This window comes from Eschrichtius robustus, chromosome 3, assembly GCF_028021215.1.
Source record: "Eschrichtius robustus isolate mEscRob2 chromosome 3, mEscRob2.pri, whole genome shotgun sequence".
Classification (NCBI taxonomy): Eukaryota; Metazoa; Chordata; class Mammalia; order Artiodactyla; family Eschrichtiidae; genus Eschrichtius; species Eschrichtius robustus.
The window spans coordinates 26,795,694-26,813,007 of NC_090826.1; the positions used below are offsets into that span (position 1 = coordinate 26,795,694).

Below are 17,314 nucleotides of genomic sequence, written 5' to 3' on the forward strand. Positions count from 1 at the left end.
TAGAGTGAGGGATTTTGCAAGGAGAGCACCCTTAGAGGAAAGCTTAAGGCCCAGGAAGAAAGACCTTATGGAGGGGGCGACATTTGGAACCCAACTTGAGGGAAGGTCAGACTTGGGACACATGTAGAGGGAGGAAGGCTGGGCTGGGACCAATCATGGCAGCCTTGATGCCCAGCTAAGGCGTTTAGGGTGTCCCAGAGGATTTAATACTGTGCTGTCTTCCTCCAAGGTGTGCTGGCTGCTGGTTTGGTGGCAGATTGTGGACTAACTTCCTGCTTATGGGAAAGGGCGTTTCTTAGCAGTCCCACCCCATGCAAAGCAGCGGAAGGTGTGTGGGGAGTGGGGAAGGGGAGGCTCCTGGTCCTCTTGCTCACACTGTCCCTTGTCTTTCCGCCTTCAGAGCCTGGGGGAGCATTTCCTCTCCCAGGAGCCCCTTGAGGACACACTACAGATGCAGGAAGACGTTGCACAAGGACGGCCCAGGTGAAGGGAGGCGTCCAGGAGAGACCATGGCTGTAACCCTGGAAGCCCGGGCCCAGGCCTCCCCGCTACCAGAGCCTGAAGAACTCCTGATTGTCAAGCTGGAGGAGGACTCGTGGAGACCAGACTCCCAATCCCGGGAGAAGGACCATGACCCTGTCCCTGGCCCTGAGGCCTCCCGCCAGCGCTTCAGGCAGTTCCAGTACAGGGATGCGGCGGGACCCCACGAGGCCTTCAGCCAGCTCTGGGCACTCTGCTGTCACTGGCTGAGGCCGGAGATCCGCCTCAAAGAGCAGATACTGGAGTTGCTGGTGCTGGAGCAGTTCCTGACTATCTTACCCAGGGAGGTCCAGGCCTGGGTACAGGCGCGCCACCCTGAGAGCGGCGAGGAGGCGGTGGCCCTGGTGGAGGATTGGCACCGAGAGGCGCGGGCCGCGGGACAGCGGGTGAGGCAAATAGTCTGTTCTCCAAGGAACAGGTCAGGCAAGGTAGTGGGGCTGCAGCTAGGTTGATAATTGCCAAAACCACAATAATAATATTATCAAGCATCTGACATTTATTGAACACTACCATGTACCAGGCACTGTTCTAAGTGCTTTCCATGTATTAACTCATTTAATCCTGTCACCAGTTAAATGAGATAGGTACCGTTAGCCTAATTTTACCCATGAGGAAACTGAAGCAAGGGAGAGAAAGGTAGTTGGCTCAAGGTCACTGGCTACTAGATGGTAGAGGCAGGATTTGAATTCAGGCAGTCTGATTCTGAAGCCAGGATTTGTAACCACTGCTCTAAGCTGCCTCTCAGTACCATATTCACAGTACATTTAATTTGTATTGTGTTTTATACTTAACAGAATCTTTTTACGTATGTGATATCTTTGGATGCCTACAGCAGTAATGTAGGTAGACAGAAATAGCATTATTGTCCTCATCTTATAGATTAAACTAAGGCCCCCAAAGTCAGCTGGCTCACAAGGCTCCATCAGTATGAACCAGAGCCTAAACCCAGATCCTTAGGTTCCAAGTTCATTGTTCTTTCTACTACATGAGAGAGGCCTTATCTGCAAACCATGGGAATTGAAATATCTCTGAGTCATGAGGCTCAAACGAGATATTAACTGACATTTTTTGAGCACTCACTGTGCATCAGACACTGTTCTAAGCTTTCTGTATGTATTGCTCATCTATCTAATCAGCCCAGCAACCCAATAAGGTAGGTGCTGTTATCATGGCCATTTTTTCAAATGGTTCAACAGACCCAGGTAAGTAACCTGTCCAAATTTATAGAAGTTGTAGAGCTGAGATAAGGGAAAGTATTGTGGATTTAACATTCACAGTTTAAACAATTTGCAAGAGACTCTGAAAGCCCATGATAATAATTTATAATTTTGCTACAACACAAAGTTTGAATCCTGCTTCGAAGCTGGAACTTGTAGAATAAGCCCTTCAGCTGGCTGTGGGCTGAGCCAGCCACATAGAGCCTTCATCTCAACATACCCTTGGTGCTTCCACTTCTTATACAGTCAGTAATTCTTGTGATATTATACTTAATCACATTTCTTTGGGGGAAATCATAGGTTTGAGGACATATCCCTGTGCACAGTAGGGGTTTTCTGTACGTTGTAAAAAGTAAAGCTCTATACAGATGTGAGACTAGGGGCCAGAAAGATTTAAGGTCTGTGGCTTCGCTTTTTGGATTCCTTTACAAACTGATTGAAGATACAGAAAGCATAATATTTAAAGTTAGAGACCTAAATCTGAGAGAGTATACCTTATTTTAATATATTACCGCACCCTCCCAGATTATTTCTTTTAAAGAAACCAGCTGTTTGTTTTAAGTGGCAGTGAAGAAACATATGGACGTCTTAGGGCTTCAGAGCTAGAAGATGAAGAACTTGAAACCCGGAGATGAGAATTGACTTTAATCAAGGTCTTTATAATTCTTCATCTGTACAATGAGAAGGTTGGACTAGACCAGAAGTTCTCAAATTATACCCCTGTGAACTGAGCAATCTAAAATTGAAAAAGAAAAAAAAAAGGGGGTAACGGAATCTTCTCTATAATGTGTTTTTTTTCTTCTGTGACTTTTATTTTCATATTTTAACTTTTCTACTGCTCCTGTGTACTCACAAATGTCAAAACAAATGGATAAGTAGCAGAGAAGCTTGTTGTTTCCTCCTAGGCACATATGCTGTAGCTTGTGATCTTACATTGTAAGGTTGGTTACAGTCTCTGCAGGTAAAATTTTTCCAAGTCTTAGTAATGGAATAAAATACATTAACTATGTTCCTCAAAGAGAACCACCACCTGAAAAGGGTTGCTGTCTAAATGCCCTCTAAAATAGTTTCCTTAAACAAATCTTTCAGCTTTGCTATTTTGTGATTTTGAGCTTGTTTATTCTGTCATCACCCTCTTGCACAGCCCCTCTCCCCATCAGGTTAAAAAAAAAAAAAAAAGAAAAAAGGCTAATTTTTAGAGCAATTTTAGTTTCATGGCAAAATTGAACAGAAAGTACAGCGTTCTGGGCTTCCCTGGTGGCACAGTGGTTAAGAATCTGCCTGCCAATGCTAGGGACATGGGTTTGAGCCCTGGCCCGGGAAGATCCCACGTGCTGCGGAGCAACTAAGCCCATGCGCCACAACTACTGAGCCTGTGCTCTAGAGCCCACAAGCCACAACTACTGAGCCCACATGCCACAACTACCGAAGCCCGTACGCCTAGAGCCTGTGCTCCGCAACAAGAGAAGCCACCGCAATGAGAAGTCCACGCACCGCAACGAAGAGTAGCCCCCGCTCACTGCAACTAGAGAAAGCCCGCGCACAGCAACAAAGACCCAACACAGCCAAAAACAAATAAGTAAATAAATAAATAAATTTATAAAAAAAAAAAGTACAGAATTCTTATTCACCCCCTGCTCCACACATGCACAGCCTCTCCCACTGTCAGCATCCCCTACCACAGTGGTACACTTGTTACAATCCCTGAACATTGTCGTCATCCACAGTCCATGTTTACATTAGGGTTCACTCTGGGTGTTGTGCATTCTATGGATGTGGACAAATGTATAACGGCATGTGTCCACCATTATAGTATCGTACAGAATAGTTTCACTGCCCTAAAAATCATCTGTGCTCCACCTATTCATCCCTCCTTTCCCCCTAATTTCCGGCAACCACAAAGCCACAGATCTTTTTACTATCTTCATAGTTTTGCCTTTTCCAGAATGTCATATAGTTGGAATCATACGGTATATAGCCTTTTCAGATTGGCTTTTTTCAATTTGTAATGTGCGTTAAGTTTCCTCCATGCCTTTTCATGGCTTGATAGCTCATTTCTTCTCAGTGCTGAATAGTATTCCATTGTCTGGATGTACCACAGTTTATTTGTCTATTCACCTATTCAAGGACCTCTTGGTTGCTTCCAAGTTTTGGCAATTATGAATAAAGTGGCTGTACACATCCATGTGCAGGTTTTAGTGTGGTGCACAGGCATTTTTGATGGATTCTTCTTTTTTTTAATTGAAGTACAGTTGATTTACAATGTTGTGTTGATTTCTGCTGTACAGCAAAGTGACTCAGTTATACATATATATACATTCTTTTTTATATTATTTTCCATTATGGTTTATCACAGGATACTGAATATAGTTCCCTGTGCTATACCATAGGACCTTGTTGTTTATCCATTCTATATATAATAGTTTGCATCTGCTGACCCCAAACTCCCAATCCATCTCTCCCCTGACCCCCCTCCCTTCGGCAACCACAAGTCTGTTCTTTACGTCTGTGAGTCTGTTTCTGTTTCGTAGATAGGTTCATTTATGTCATATTTTAGATTCCACATATAAGTAATATTGTATGGTATTTGTCTTTCTCTTTCTGACTTACTTCACTTAGTATGATAATCTCTAGTTGCATCCATGTTGCTGCAGATGGTATTATTTCGTTCTTTTTTATGGCTGAGTAGTATTCCATTGTATATATGTACCACATTTGATGGATTCTTAATTCACCTTACCCCAACCAATATCCTACTGAATTTTTGCCTCCTGATTGTCACTTGAATCTACTTCTTTCTGTGTCCACAGTGACCATCCATGGAATAAGAATCTTTGCTTAGGTGTAGCAATAGTTGGAGGAGCTAGGGCTGCGAGTGGGGATTATTGTTGGGTCTAGTCCACAGTACTTCTGTGGGTTATAAGATTGTAACTATAACAAAGTTATTTTTATCTTGAACGCAAAGTTATTATTTTCTAAAAATGTTGATAAACAGGTGTTTTCTCTCTGTGAACCACACAGGACATTGGTGGGTCCCCTCATTGGGAATGGCTTTTGATGATCATGGCCCATTCTTATATATCTTCTCAAAGATAAAATTCCTCTCTGTGAGAGTGGATTTGAGTTTTCAGATTGGCCAAAAGATTTTTGGAGTGAAGTTTGGCAAACTCAATAATAAAGTTTGATGAAGATGGATATCATTTTGGGTAAAAAAAATAAGGTTCAGGACAATGTATATATATAGTTGCTATCTTTTGTATAAAAATGGGGAAAAATAAGAATATATATTTACAGTTGCTTGTATATAAAGAAACTTGAAAGGATGCAGAAGAACCGTGTTTACCTGTGGTGAGGAGTCCAGGAAAATACTGGGCAGGTGGAATGGAGACAGGTGGGGATGGGATATTTTCACTGATTATATCCTTGTGTGTATTTTCTATTTTTGAACCATGTGAGTATTGAAAATGCCTATTGAAAAAATTGTAATACTTCTTTTAAAGTTAGGTGTTTCTATGACACAATGAGATTGTTATATTGTTGGGGTTTTAGGGCCAGGAAATAACATCTCAACCACTACCTCTGAATCTGGAACCAATTGAGAGAGAGTTAAGAAATTAGCTTTATGATTGCTAGAGCTGAATTGGGTAATGTTATCTCTTAATTGATTATTTCCTTTTATTGTATGTATATTCTCCATATCTGAGTACTTTTTTGCCTAAACTTCTACATTGAGATTAAAATTGCCACTTCTGTTTTCTTTTTGCGTTACAGTGCCTTATCTCTGCATATCTTTCTGTTTTGAGATCAGATGTGCCTTTCTGAAACAGCACATTCTTTCATTTCATTTTAAAATTGTCTTTGCCTTTCAGCAGGAATATTTAGAGCAATTACATTTAGAGTTATAGTTGTATCTGCTTTTATGCTTCCTTTTGCCTTTTAACATATACCTGGTTAACTTTTATTTTGTTTTTTTAATGTCACAAAAATTTTACATAATTTATCTTGTTATGATTCAAAAATGTTTTGAGTAGTAGTGGCCTCATTTAGACACTTGTATAGCCTTTCTGTGTTGAATAGAAAGTACTCATTTGGTGGTATAAATGCTGGTATGTTTACTGAAGTTAGTCTGATGGCTTTGTCGTCAAACGTTAAGCCATCTTTGGTTTTTAAAAAGAGCCTGTTAACCTCTGAACCACAGCTGTACTCAAAAGAGCATGCCCTGCCCTACCAGTTATTGAACTTACGGTTGGGAATTTTGGCTGTCTGTGTGTAGGAACTGGAATTGTGTGCAGAAGAGACCAGGTCCTTAAAGACAATGAAGGAATCTCAGAGCTTCCAGCGGTGGCCAGCAGATCACTGGCCCGAGGGACAGTCCCAGAAGCAGCGGGTGAAGAATCCATGTCCTGACCTTCCCAAGCATCTAGACACCAAGATGGCACCACAGCCCTTGAAAGAGGGTGGTGAGTACCAGGAGTCAGGGACCATCAGGGAAGAGGGGTAAAGGGCGGGGGTGAGGAAGGGTGCCTGAGGAGGGATATGCAGAATTCAAGGCAAGGGCTACAGTAGTGTCTGATGGACACCCTGAGAAGTAAGAAGATGAAGCTCCCAATGGTGTTAGCATACCCCACTGTAGCTGAATCATGTAGCAGGTTCAGGCTGGGCCTGGGGCAGGCTGGTGATCGTAGGAGTTCAGGGCTGACATCTCACACATGGCAACTTAGGAGCTAGATACTCTAGAAGGAAAGAAAGTGGAAGTCTGCACTGGCTACAGGAATAATCTCAGTTTGATCCAAGCAAGGCTTTAGGAAAGCTGGACCTGAGAGGGAGGTGGTTTTTTGGGAACCAGAGCTTGGGTTTCAGAGATATTTTCTCCTCAGCCGTCCTCACTCCCCGAGTCCCTACTCTACCAAAGATGGGGAGCATTGGCGATTGGGAGGTGACAGTGGAGTCCCAGGTAAGCTGCTGTTTGTTCCTCCTTTCCTGTCATTACTTCTCCTGTGCCCTTGCCCTGCTCCTCTCTTCTCTCTCTGCCCTGCTGTCGGGTGCAGGTTGCGAGCCTCTGCCCCTCATCCCCCGTCCGCTGGGCCTCTCCTGGGTCAAGCTGCTCCTTAGGATGCTAGCCTCACACATGGTATCGCTGTGTCCATTATATTTCCTGGGGCCTGGTGGGACTCCCAAGCTGTTTTGAAGGGTCAGTGACATTTGAGGTCCTTCTGTTGTACATCCCGCAGGAAGCCCTGGGTCCCGGCAGACACGCTGAGAAGGAGTTCTGCAAGGACCCCCCAGGAGACAGCTGTGGGAACGGCCTGCCCCTGGGTAAGGAAACAGTGCCCTCTGGGTAAGATACGGTCGGGTTTCCGGTACACTCAGTTCCCAAGGAGTGTTTCATCACTCCCTAAGACTCATGGCTCTGTGAAGTCTCTGGAATTTCAGACCTAGGGAGAAGATGTGCTCTTTGTGGCCAGCACTGTGGCAGCAGGGAGGGGGTGTGGGGAGTGGATTTCTGGGCCGGCAGGCTGGCTGCCAAGAGCCTGCCCTCTCAGCACTCATTATCTTTTATTTCCTCAGTACATTCACCACCGTCCCAGGGCTGCGCCCAGCCTGCTGGCCCAGAAACCCAGTCTTTTCAGCATCAAACAAGGTCCATCTCTCGGGGCAGAGTCAAGTAAACTACGCCCAGGAGACTGACGTGTTTAAACCACAGTGAGAAATAAATATCACAGGGCTCAAAATGCTTGAAGCCCATATGACCAGCACAGACCCCTTTCTCTTTAGGCACATTTTCACAGGAAGTCAAACAATAATGAACATTTCCCCATGGAGCCTGGGATCAGTAAGAGGAGAGTTAGACGTGAGAGTGGGATAAGGTAGAGAGACAGTGGCAGGTCTGACTCAACGGCAGTAAAGTAAGACACTAGGAGCTGTTGGCTACTTGCTGGGCAGTGTATCCTTTTTACACATGATGAAAAGTGTGCCCTTTTTACACATGATATCTGGGGAAAATAGTGTTCAAAGGAACAACCTTTGGGAAATGCTGAACTAGAGAATCCTTAAGCCTCTTTTAGCTCTAAACTCTTTCATCTAGTTTTCTTCAAATATTTATTTTAATTAAAGCCTTCCTATTTGCTGGGGTTGGGAGCTATTGGGACATCTGTCCTTTAAACACAGCTAAGTGTTTTGAGAAATATGGAAATTTATTTTCTCACAGTATTGGAAGTCTAGAGGAGGGTGTGCTCCAACCACAGTACAAACTGGCTCGGCAACTTCACAGCGGACCTGGATTCTTTCTCTCTGCTCTGCCATTCTTTGTGTCAGCTTCATATTAAAGCTATTTTTTGTCATAGGCATAAGGTGGATGCCAATGGCATTTGAGACCTCAAGTTCCTAGCAAGAGGGACTCACACCACACACAACCTTTCCTCCAACTGTTAAATTTATTCTGATTTGGCTAATTTAGGGCATGTGCCCATCTGTGAACCAGTAACAATCACTCTTTTGCATGATGTATTTCATGACACCAACCAAAAAGCAAGTGAACAAAGCATACAGGTCAATATATTTCTGATGAGGTTACCTCTAGTTACCTCTCTCTTTCCTTCCAGACGTCTTAAGGGATTAGCTCGGGAATTTCTCTTTAGTTGCTTGCAGGCAAATGTTTCAAGGACTTCTTAGACAAACGCTTTGCTCAACAGATCATTTCCACTTAGTCATGTCTCTTCTTCCTTTTGTATAGGAGTTCCAGTTTCAAAACCAACCATCATCTCCCAGCAAGAGCAAGGACCAGAATTTTGGGGTCCAAGACTTGTAAATTCTGGACAAAAGAACCCTGCAGATTACAGCTGGGATACTGAGCAAACAAAACCAGCTCAGGCTTTGGCCTGGAGGGATTCCAGGGCCTGGGAAGAACGATATCAGTGGGACGTGGAGGATGTGAAAGTATCAGGTGTGCACTGGAGCTATGAGGAGACTAAGACTTTCCTGGCAATTTTGAGTGAGTCTCCTTTTTCTGAAAAACTCCGGACTTGTCACCAGAACCGCCAGGTGTACCGGGCCATTGCAGAGCGGCTGAGGGCACAGGGCTTCCTGCGCACCCTGGAACAGTGTCGCTACAGAGTCAAAAACCTCCTACGGAATTACCGGAAAGCCAAGAGCAGCCACCCGCCGGGGACCTGCCCCTTCTATGAGGAGCTGGAGGCCCTGGTGAGGGCTCGGACGGCCATCAGAGCCTCAGATGGCCCAGGAGAGGCTGTGGCTCTGCCCAGGCTGGGGGACAGTGACATGGAGGTGGATGAGCAGGAGGAAGGGGGCTGGGAGCCTGAGGAAACAACGGACGACTGTAATGGTGATGACGGTCACCTGGCCACTGAAGAGTTCGTCCACGGACCCAGGATTCCAGGGGGCCCAGCTCTGCTCCAGAGTCGTATTGGTAAGAACACTGGGGCTTAATCGGATCCAGATTCCAACCCTCTCACCAACCAAACCTCTGCTCTCTAGTTCAGGGCACGGTCTGGAGTGATGCTGCTAGAGTAGGTCATCCTCAAGCTCCTCTTCTGTCTCCTGTGATCAGTTCTGCTTGTTTGAGTTTTCTTAGTTATAGAAGCAAACACTTAAATTTTTTTTTAAAATTTTTGTACAATTTTTAAAGGTTACTTTCCATTTACAGTTATTACAAAATTATTGGCTATATTCCCCGTGCTGTGCAATACATCCTTGAGCTTATCTTACGCCTAATAGTTTGTACCTCCCATTCCCCACCCCTATATTTGCCCCTCCCCACTGGTAACTACTGGTTTGCTCTCTTATATCTGTGAGTCTGCTTCTTTTTTGTTATATTCACTAGTTTGTTGTATTTTTTAGATTCCACATATAAGTGATAACATACAGTATTTATCTTTCTCTGTCTGACTTATATCACTTAGCATAATGCTCTCCAAGTCCATTCACGTTGCTGCAAGTGGCAAAATTTTGTTCTTTTTTTATGGCTGAGTAGTATTCCATTGTATATATATATATTCCACATCTTCTTTACCCATTCATCTGTTGACGGACACTTAGGTTGTTTCCATGTCTTTGCAATTATAAATAGTTCTGCTATGAGTATTGGGGTGCATGTATCTTTTCAAGTTAGTTTCTTTGTTTTTTCAGATATATACCCAGGAGTGGAATTGCTGGGTCACATGGTAGTTCTATTTTTAGTTTTTTTGAGACACCTCCATACTGTTTTCCACAGTGGCTGCACCAATTTACATTCCCACCAACAGTGTACACTAGGGTTCCCTTTTTTCCACATCCTCGCCAACATTTGTTATTTGTAGACGATTTGATACTAGCCATTCTGACAGGTGTGAGGTGATATCTCATTATAGCTTTGATTTCCACTTCCCTGATGATTAGCAATATTGAGCATCTTTTCACGTGCATGTTGGCCACCTGCACTTCTTCTTTGGAAAAAATGTCTATTCAGTTCTTCTACGCATTTTTAAAATCATTTGCTATTTTGATGTATGCTTTTTTATATATGTTGGATATTAATCCCTTATCGGTCATATCATTTGCAAATATTTTCTCGCACTCAGTAGTTTGTCTTTTCCTTTGGTTGGTGGTTTCCTTTGCTGTGCAAAAAGAAGCAAACACTTTTAAAACCTTAAGCAACCTTAAAGAGCTAATTCGGTATTTCCCAGAGTGTGTCACTGGTAGTATGGGGATGATCATAAGCGTTACCTGAGTGAACTGTTAATTTTAATGTGTATGAGCACATCAACAGGTGACTTCACAAATAGTAAATTTAGGTAAAGCAAGATGTTGAGTGAAATATTTAATAGATATAGCAGAAATCATGACAGTATATACTTGAACAACTGATGCTAGGGAAACACCCAGTCCCTGTAAAAGTGGAAACACAGAAGCCCAAGCTGTGAAGTGTCGAGACCAGAGCCCAGGGATCCCGCCTCCAATTTTATTTGGTTTTCCCTCCACCATGCTGCCTCCCTGGCTGCATCATTTAGCTGCAGAGGAAATGAAAATAGACCACCTCCTTTTCCTTCTTCCACAAAAGAGGAAAGGGATCCTCAGTTGGACTCTGTTGCAAGATTATCTGAAGTCCACTTATGTCTTCAGGGATTCTCAGTTCCCATGTTTGTTAAAAAGGCAATTCATAAAGTAAGTAGAGAGGAAACTTGTACAAGCCTCTTAGATAGCCTAATCCACCAGCGGGCAGACAGCAGAAGCAAGAAGAACTATAATCCTGCAGCCTGTGGAACAAAGATCACATTCACAGAAAGACAAGATGAAAAGGCAGAGGGTTATGTACCAGATGAAGGAACAAGATAAAACCCCAGAAAAACAACTAAATGAAGTGGAGGTAGGCAACCTTCCAGAAAAAGAATTCAGAATAATGATAGTGAAGATGATCCAGGACCTCAGAAAAAGAATGGAGGCAAAGATCGAGAAGATGCAAGAAATGTTTAACAAAGACCTAGAAGAATTAAAGAACAAACAAACAGAGATGAACAATACAAAAATTGAAATGAAAAATACACTAGAAGGAATCAATAGCAGAATAACTGAGGCAGAGGAACGGATAAGTGACCTGGAAGACAGAGTGCTGGAATTCACTGCTGTGTAACAGAATAAAGAAAAAAGAATGAAAAGAAATAAAGACAGCCTAAGAGACCTCTGGGACAACATTAAATGCAACAACATTCGCATTATAGGGGTCCCAGAAGGAGAAGAGAGAGAGAAAGTACCCGAGAAAATATTTGAGGAGATTATAGTCAAAAACTTCCCTAACATGGGAAAGGAAATAGCCACCCAAGTCCAGGAAGCGCAGAGTCCCATACAGGATAAATCCAAGGAGACACACGCCGAGACACATAGTAATCAAATTGGTAAAAAGTAAAGACAAAGAAATAATTGAAAGCAGCAAGGGAAAAATGACAAATAACATACAAGGGAACTCCCATAAAGTTAACAGCTGATTTCTCAGCAGAAACTCTACAAGCCAGAAGGGAGTGGCATGACATACTTAAAGTGATGAAAGGGAAGAACCTACAACCAAGATTACTCTACCTGGCAAGGATCCCATTCAGATTCGATGGAGAAATCAAAAGCTTTACAGACAAGCAAAAGCTAAGAGAATTCAGCACCACCAAACCAGCTCTCCAACAAATGCAGAAGGAACTTCTCTAAGTGGTAAACACAAGAGAAGAAAAGGGCCTATAAAAACAACCCAAAACAATTAAGAAAATGGTAATAGGAACATACATATCGATAATTACCTTAAGCAAGGATGGATTAGGGCTTCCCTGGTGGCGCAGTGGTTGAGAGTCTGCCTGCCAATGCAGGGGACACGGGTTCGAGCCCTGGTCTGGGAAGATCCCACATGCCGCGGAGCAACTGGGCCCGTGAGCCATAATTACTGAGCCTGCGCGTCTGGAGCCTGTGCTCCGCAACAAGAGAGGCCACGATAGTGAGAGGCCCGCGCACTGCGATGAAGAGTGGCCCCCGCTTGCCACAACTAGAGAAAGCCTTCGCACAGAAACGAAGACCCAACACAGCCATAAATAAATAAATTAAAAAAAAAAAAAGAATGGATTAAATGCTCCAACCAAAAGACACAGGCTTGCTGAATGGATACAAAAACAAGACCCATATACATGCTGTCTACAAGAGACCCACTTCAGACCTAGGGACACATACAGACTGAAAGTGAGGGGATGGAAAAAGATACTCCGTGCAAATGGGAATCAAAAGAAAGCTGGAGTATCAATACTCGTATCAGATAAAATAGACTTTAAAATAAAGAATGTTATGAGAGACAAGGAAGGACACTACGTAATGATCAAGGGATCAATCCAAGAAGAAGATATAACAATTATAAATATATATGCACCCAGCATAGGAGCATCTCAATACAGAAGGCAACTGCTAACAGCTATAAAAGAGGAAATCGACAGTAACACAATAATAGTGGGGGACTTTAACTCCTCACTTACCCCAATGGACAGATCATCCCAACAGAAAATTAATAAGGAAACAAGAACTTTAAATGACACAATAGACCAGATAGATTTAATTGATATTTATAGGACATTCCATCCCAAAACAGCAGATTACACTTTCTTCTCAAGTGTGCATGGAACATTCTCCAGGATTGATCACATCTTGGGTCACAAATCAAGCCTCAGTAAATTTAAGAAAAATTGAAACATATCAAGCATCTTTTCTGACCACAACGCTATGAGATTAGAAATCAATTAAGGGAAAAAAACGTAAAAAACACAAACAGATGGAGGTTAAACAGTATGTTACTAAATAACCAAGAGATCACTGAAGAAATCATACAGGAAATCAAAAAATACCTAGAAACAAATGACAATGAAAACACGATGATCCAAAACCTATGGGATGCAGCAAAAGCAGTTCTAAGAGAGAAGTTTATAGCAATACAATCCTACCTGAAGAGACAGCAAACATCTCAAATAAACAATCTAACCTTACACCTAAAAGAACTAGAGAAAGAAGAACAAACAAGACCCAAAGTTAGCAGAAGGAAAGAAATCATAAAGATCAGAGCAGAAATAAATGAAATAGAAACAAAGAAAACAGTAATAAAGATCAATAAAACTAAAAGCTGGTTCTTTGAGAAGATAAACAAAATTGATAAACCATTAGTCAGACTCATCAAGAAAAAGAGGGAGAGGACTAAAATCATTAAAATTAGAAATGAAAAAGGAGAAGTTACAACAGACCCCAGAAATACAAAGCATCCTAAGAGATTACTACAAGCAACTCTTTGCCAATATAATGGACAACCTGGAAGAAATGGACAAAATTCTTAGAAAGGTATAACCTTCCAAGACTGAACCAGGAAGAAATAGAAAATATGAACAGACCAATCACAAGTAATGAAATTGAACCTGTGATTAAAAATCTTCCAACAAACAAAAGTCCAGGACCAGATGGGTTCACAGGTGAATTCTATGAAACATTTAGAGAAGAGCTAACACCCATCCTTCTCAAACTCTTCCAAAAAATTGCAGAGGAAGGATCACTCCTAAACTCATTCTATGAGGCCACCATCACCCTGATACCAAAACCAGAAAAAGATATCACAAATAAAGAAAATTACAGACCAATATCAGTGATGAATATAGATGCAAAAATCCTCAACAAAATACTAGCAAACAGAATCCAACAACACGTTAAAAGGATCATACACCATGATCAAGTGGGATTTATCCCAGGGATGCAAGGATTCTTCAGTATATGCAAATCAATCACTGTGATACACCATATTAACAAATTGAAAAAGAAAAACCATATGATCATCTCAATAGATGCAGAAAAAGCTTTTGACAAAATTCAACACCCATTTCTGATAAAAACTCTCCAGAAAGTGGGCATAGAGGGAACCTACCTCAACATAATAAAGGCCATATACGGCAAACCCACAGTAAACATCATTCTCAATGGTGAAAAACTGAAAGCATTTTCTCTAAGATCAGGAACAAGACAAGGATGTCCACTGTCACCACTATTATTCAACATAGTTTTGGAAGTCCTAGCCATGGCAATCAGAGAAGAAGAAGAAATAAAAGGAATACAAATTGGAATAGAGAAGTAAAACTGTCACTGTTTGCAGATGACAGGATATTATACCTAGAGAATCCTAAAGATGCCGCCAGAAAACTACTAGAGCTAATCAATGAATTTGGTAAAGTCGCAGGATACAAAATTAATGCACAAAAATCTCTTCCATTCCTATACACTATTGATGAAAAATGTGAAAGAGAAATTAAGGAAGCACTCCCATTTACAATTGCAACAAGAAGAATAAAATGCCTAGGAATAAACCTACCTAGGGAGACAAAAGACCTGTATGCAGAAAACTATAAGACACTCTTGAAAAAAATTAAAGATGATACAAATAGAGAGATATACCATGTTCTTGGATTGGAAGAATCAATATTGTGAAAATGACTATACTATTCAAATCAATCTACAGATTCAGTGCAATCCCTATCAGATTACCAAGGGCATTTTTTACAGAACTAGAACAAAAATATCTTAAAATTTGTGTGGAGACACAAAAGACCCCAAATAGCCAAAGTGGTCTTGAAGGAAAAAAACGGAGCTGGAGGAATCAGGCTCTTGGACTTCAGACTATAGTACAAAGCTACAGTAATCAAGACAATATGGTACTGGCACAAAAATAGAAATATAAATCAATGGAACAGGATAGAAAGCCCAGAGATAAACCCACACACCTATGGTCAACTAATCTATGACAAAAGAGGCAAGGATGTACAATGGCGAAAAGACAGCCTCTTCAATAAGTGGTGCTGGGAAAACTGTACAGCTACTTGTAAAAGAATGAAATTAGAACACTCCCTAACACCATACACAAAAATAAACTCAAAATGGATTAGAGAGTTAAACGTTAAGACCTGACACTATAAACCTCTTGGAGGAAAATGTAGGAAGAACATGCTTTGACATAAATCACAGCAAGGTCTTTTTTGATCCACCTCCTAGAGTAATAGAAATAAAAACAAAAATAAACAAATGGGACCTAATGAAACTTAAAAGTTTTTGCAAAGCAAAGGAAACTACAGACAAGATGAAAAGACAACCCTCAGAATGGGAGAAAATATTTGCAAATGAATCAACGGACAAAGGATTAATCTCCAAAATATATAAACAGCTCATGCAGCTCAATATTAAAAAAACAAACAACCCAATCCAAAAATGGGCAGAAGACCTAAATAGACATTTCTCCAAAGAAGACATACAGATGGCCAAGAAGCACATGAAAAGCTGCTCAACATCACTAATTATTAGGAAAATGCAAATCAAAACTACAATGAGAAAAAAAAAAAAAAAAACTACAATGAGGTATCACCTCACACCAGTTAGAATGGGCATCATCAGAAAATCTACAAACAACAAATGCTGGAGAGGGTGTGAGAAAAGGGGACCCTCTTGCCCTATTGGTGGGAATATAAATTGACACAGCCACTATGGAGAACAACAGTATGGAGGTTCCTTAAAAAACTAAAAATGGAATTACCATATGACCCAGCAATCCCACTACTGGGCATATACCCAGAGAAAACCATAATTCAAAAAGACACACGCACCCCAGTGTTCATTGCAACACTATTTACAATAGCCAGGACATGGAAGCAACCCAAATGCCCATTGACAGACGAATGGATAAAGAAGATGTGGTACATATATACAATGGAATATTACTCAACCATAAAAAGGAATTAAATTGGGTCATTTGTAGAGATGTGGATGGATCTAGAGACTGTCATACAGAGTGAAGTAAGTCAGAAAGAGGAAAACAAATATGGTATATTAATGTGTGTATGTGGAACCTAGAAAAATGGTACAGATGAACCGGTTTGCAGGGCAGAAATTGAGACACAGATGCAGAGAACAAACGTATGGACACCAAGGGGGGAAAGTGGCAGGGGGGTGGTGGCGGTGGGATGAATTGGGAGATTGGGATTGACATGTATATACTAATATGTATAAAATGGATAACTAATAAGAACCTGCTGTATAAAAAAATAAACAAAATTAAAAAAAACCAATAAAACCCCCAATAAATAAATAAATAAAGTAAGTAAGTAAGTAGAGCACATGTATTGAATGGGTATAGAGACAGTGTCTTGTATCTCAGTTACAGGCCTTTCCTTGAACCAATCAGCTGAAGCCAGGGACATGAGTCACCTGGTATAATATGGCCACTTAAATCCTCCCCTTCAGCCAAGACTCTTAAATGTTAATAGAATCTCTTAGAAGTGGGTGGGGATGGGAAGCCCTGGCACAGCCTTGAGAAACAAGGGTATATTCTTTGCTGGTGTGCCAGGCACGTGGATGATTTCCAAAGTGCCTAGGTGTTTAGCAGGGCAGGTGACCCCAGTCCCTGATGACCTAGGCAAATCTCATCAAGTCTCTCAATTCTGAACTCTTCACTCCTGACAGCAGGTGTGCACTGGGGCTACGAGGAGACCAAGGCCTTCCTGACCATTCTCAGTGAGTCCCCATTCTCTGAGAAGCTTCGCACTTGTCACCAGAACCGCCAGGTGTACCGGGCCATTGCAGAGCGGCTGAGGGCACAGGGCTTCCTGCGCACCCTGGAACAGTGTCGCTACAGATTCAAAAACCTCCTTCGAAGCTACCGAAAAGCCAAGAGCAGCCACCCACCTGGGACCTGCCCCTTCTATGAGGAGCTGGACTCGCTGATGAGGGCTCGGACTGCGGTTAGAGACATGGGGACAAGCAAGGAGGCAGTGGGTCTTCCTACTTCTGGGGAGAGTGGTACCCAGGTTGTCAACCAGGAGGCCTGGGATGAAATGGCAGGTGAAGATGCCGTCAGACCTCCAACCCCAGGTCCTAAAACCCCAGACACTGGTAAGCTTGGAGTAATTAGATGTCCACAGAATCTGCAAGCGTGCAGAGAGAGTGTGGAAGCCAGGCTCATTTCTTTTCTCTGAACTAAAAGAGAGAATGAAATTGAATAAGTTAAGGATTTGTGCTTCGCT

At 42.1% G+C, this 17,314-nt stretch overlaps 1 protein-coding gene across 9 annotated transcripts in view; it reads left to right on the forward strand.

The window, feature by feature from the left end:
• ZSCAN20 (zinc finger and SCAN domain containing 20) overlaps window positions 1–17,314 on the forward strand; it is a 28,491-nt gene that overhangs the window by 5,969 nt on the left and 5,208 nt on the right. For 7 of the 9 annotated variants that reach the window (XM_068539460.1, XM_068539455.1, XM_068539458.1 and 4 more), the window contains 6 exons: window positions 401–926; window positions 6,031–6,217; window positions 6,635–6,711; window positions 6,989–7,073; window positions 8,491–9,183; window positions 16,755–17,183. In XM_068539460.1, the coding sequence (XP_068395561.1) occupies window positions 510–926; window positions 6,031–6,217; window positions 6,635–6,711; window positions 6,989–7,073; window positions 8,491–9,183; window positions 16,755–17,183 (1,888 nt within the window). In that variant the 5' untranslated portion in view covers window positions 401–509. The remainder of the gene's footprint in view (window positions 1–400; window positions 927–6,030; window positions 6,218–6,634; window positions 6,712–6,988; window positions 7,074–8,490; window positions 9,184–16,754; window positions 17,184–17,314) is intronic. The other 2 variants (XM_068539457.1, XM_068539463.1) reach the window with 2 other exon arrangements.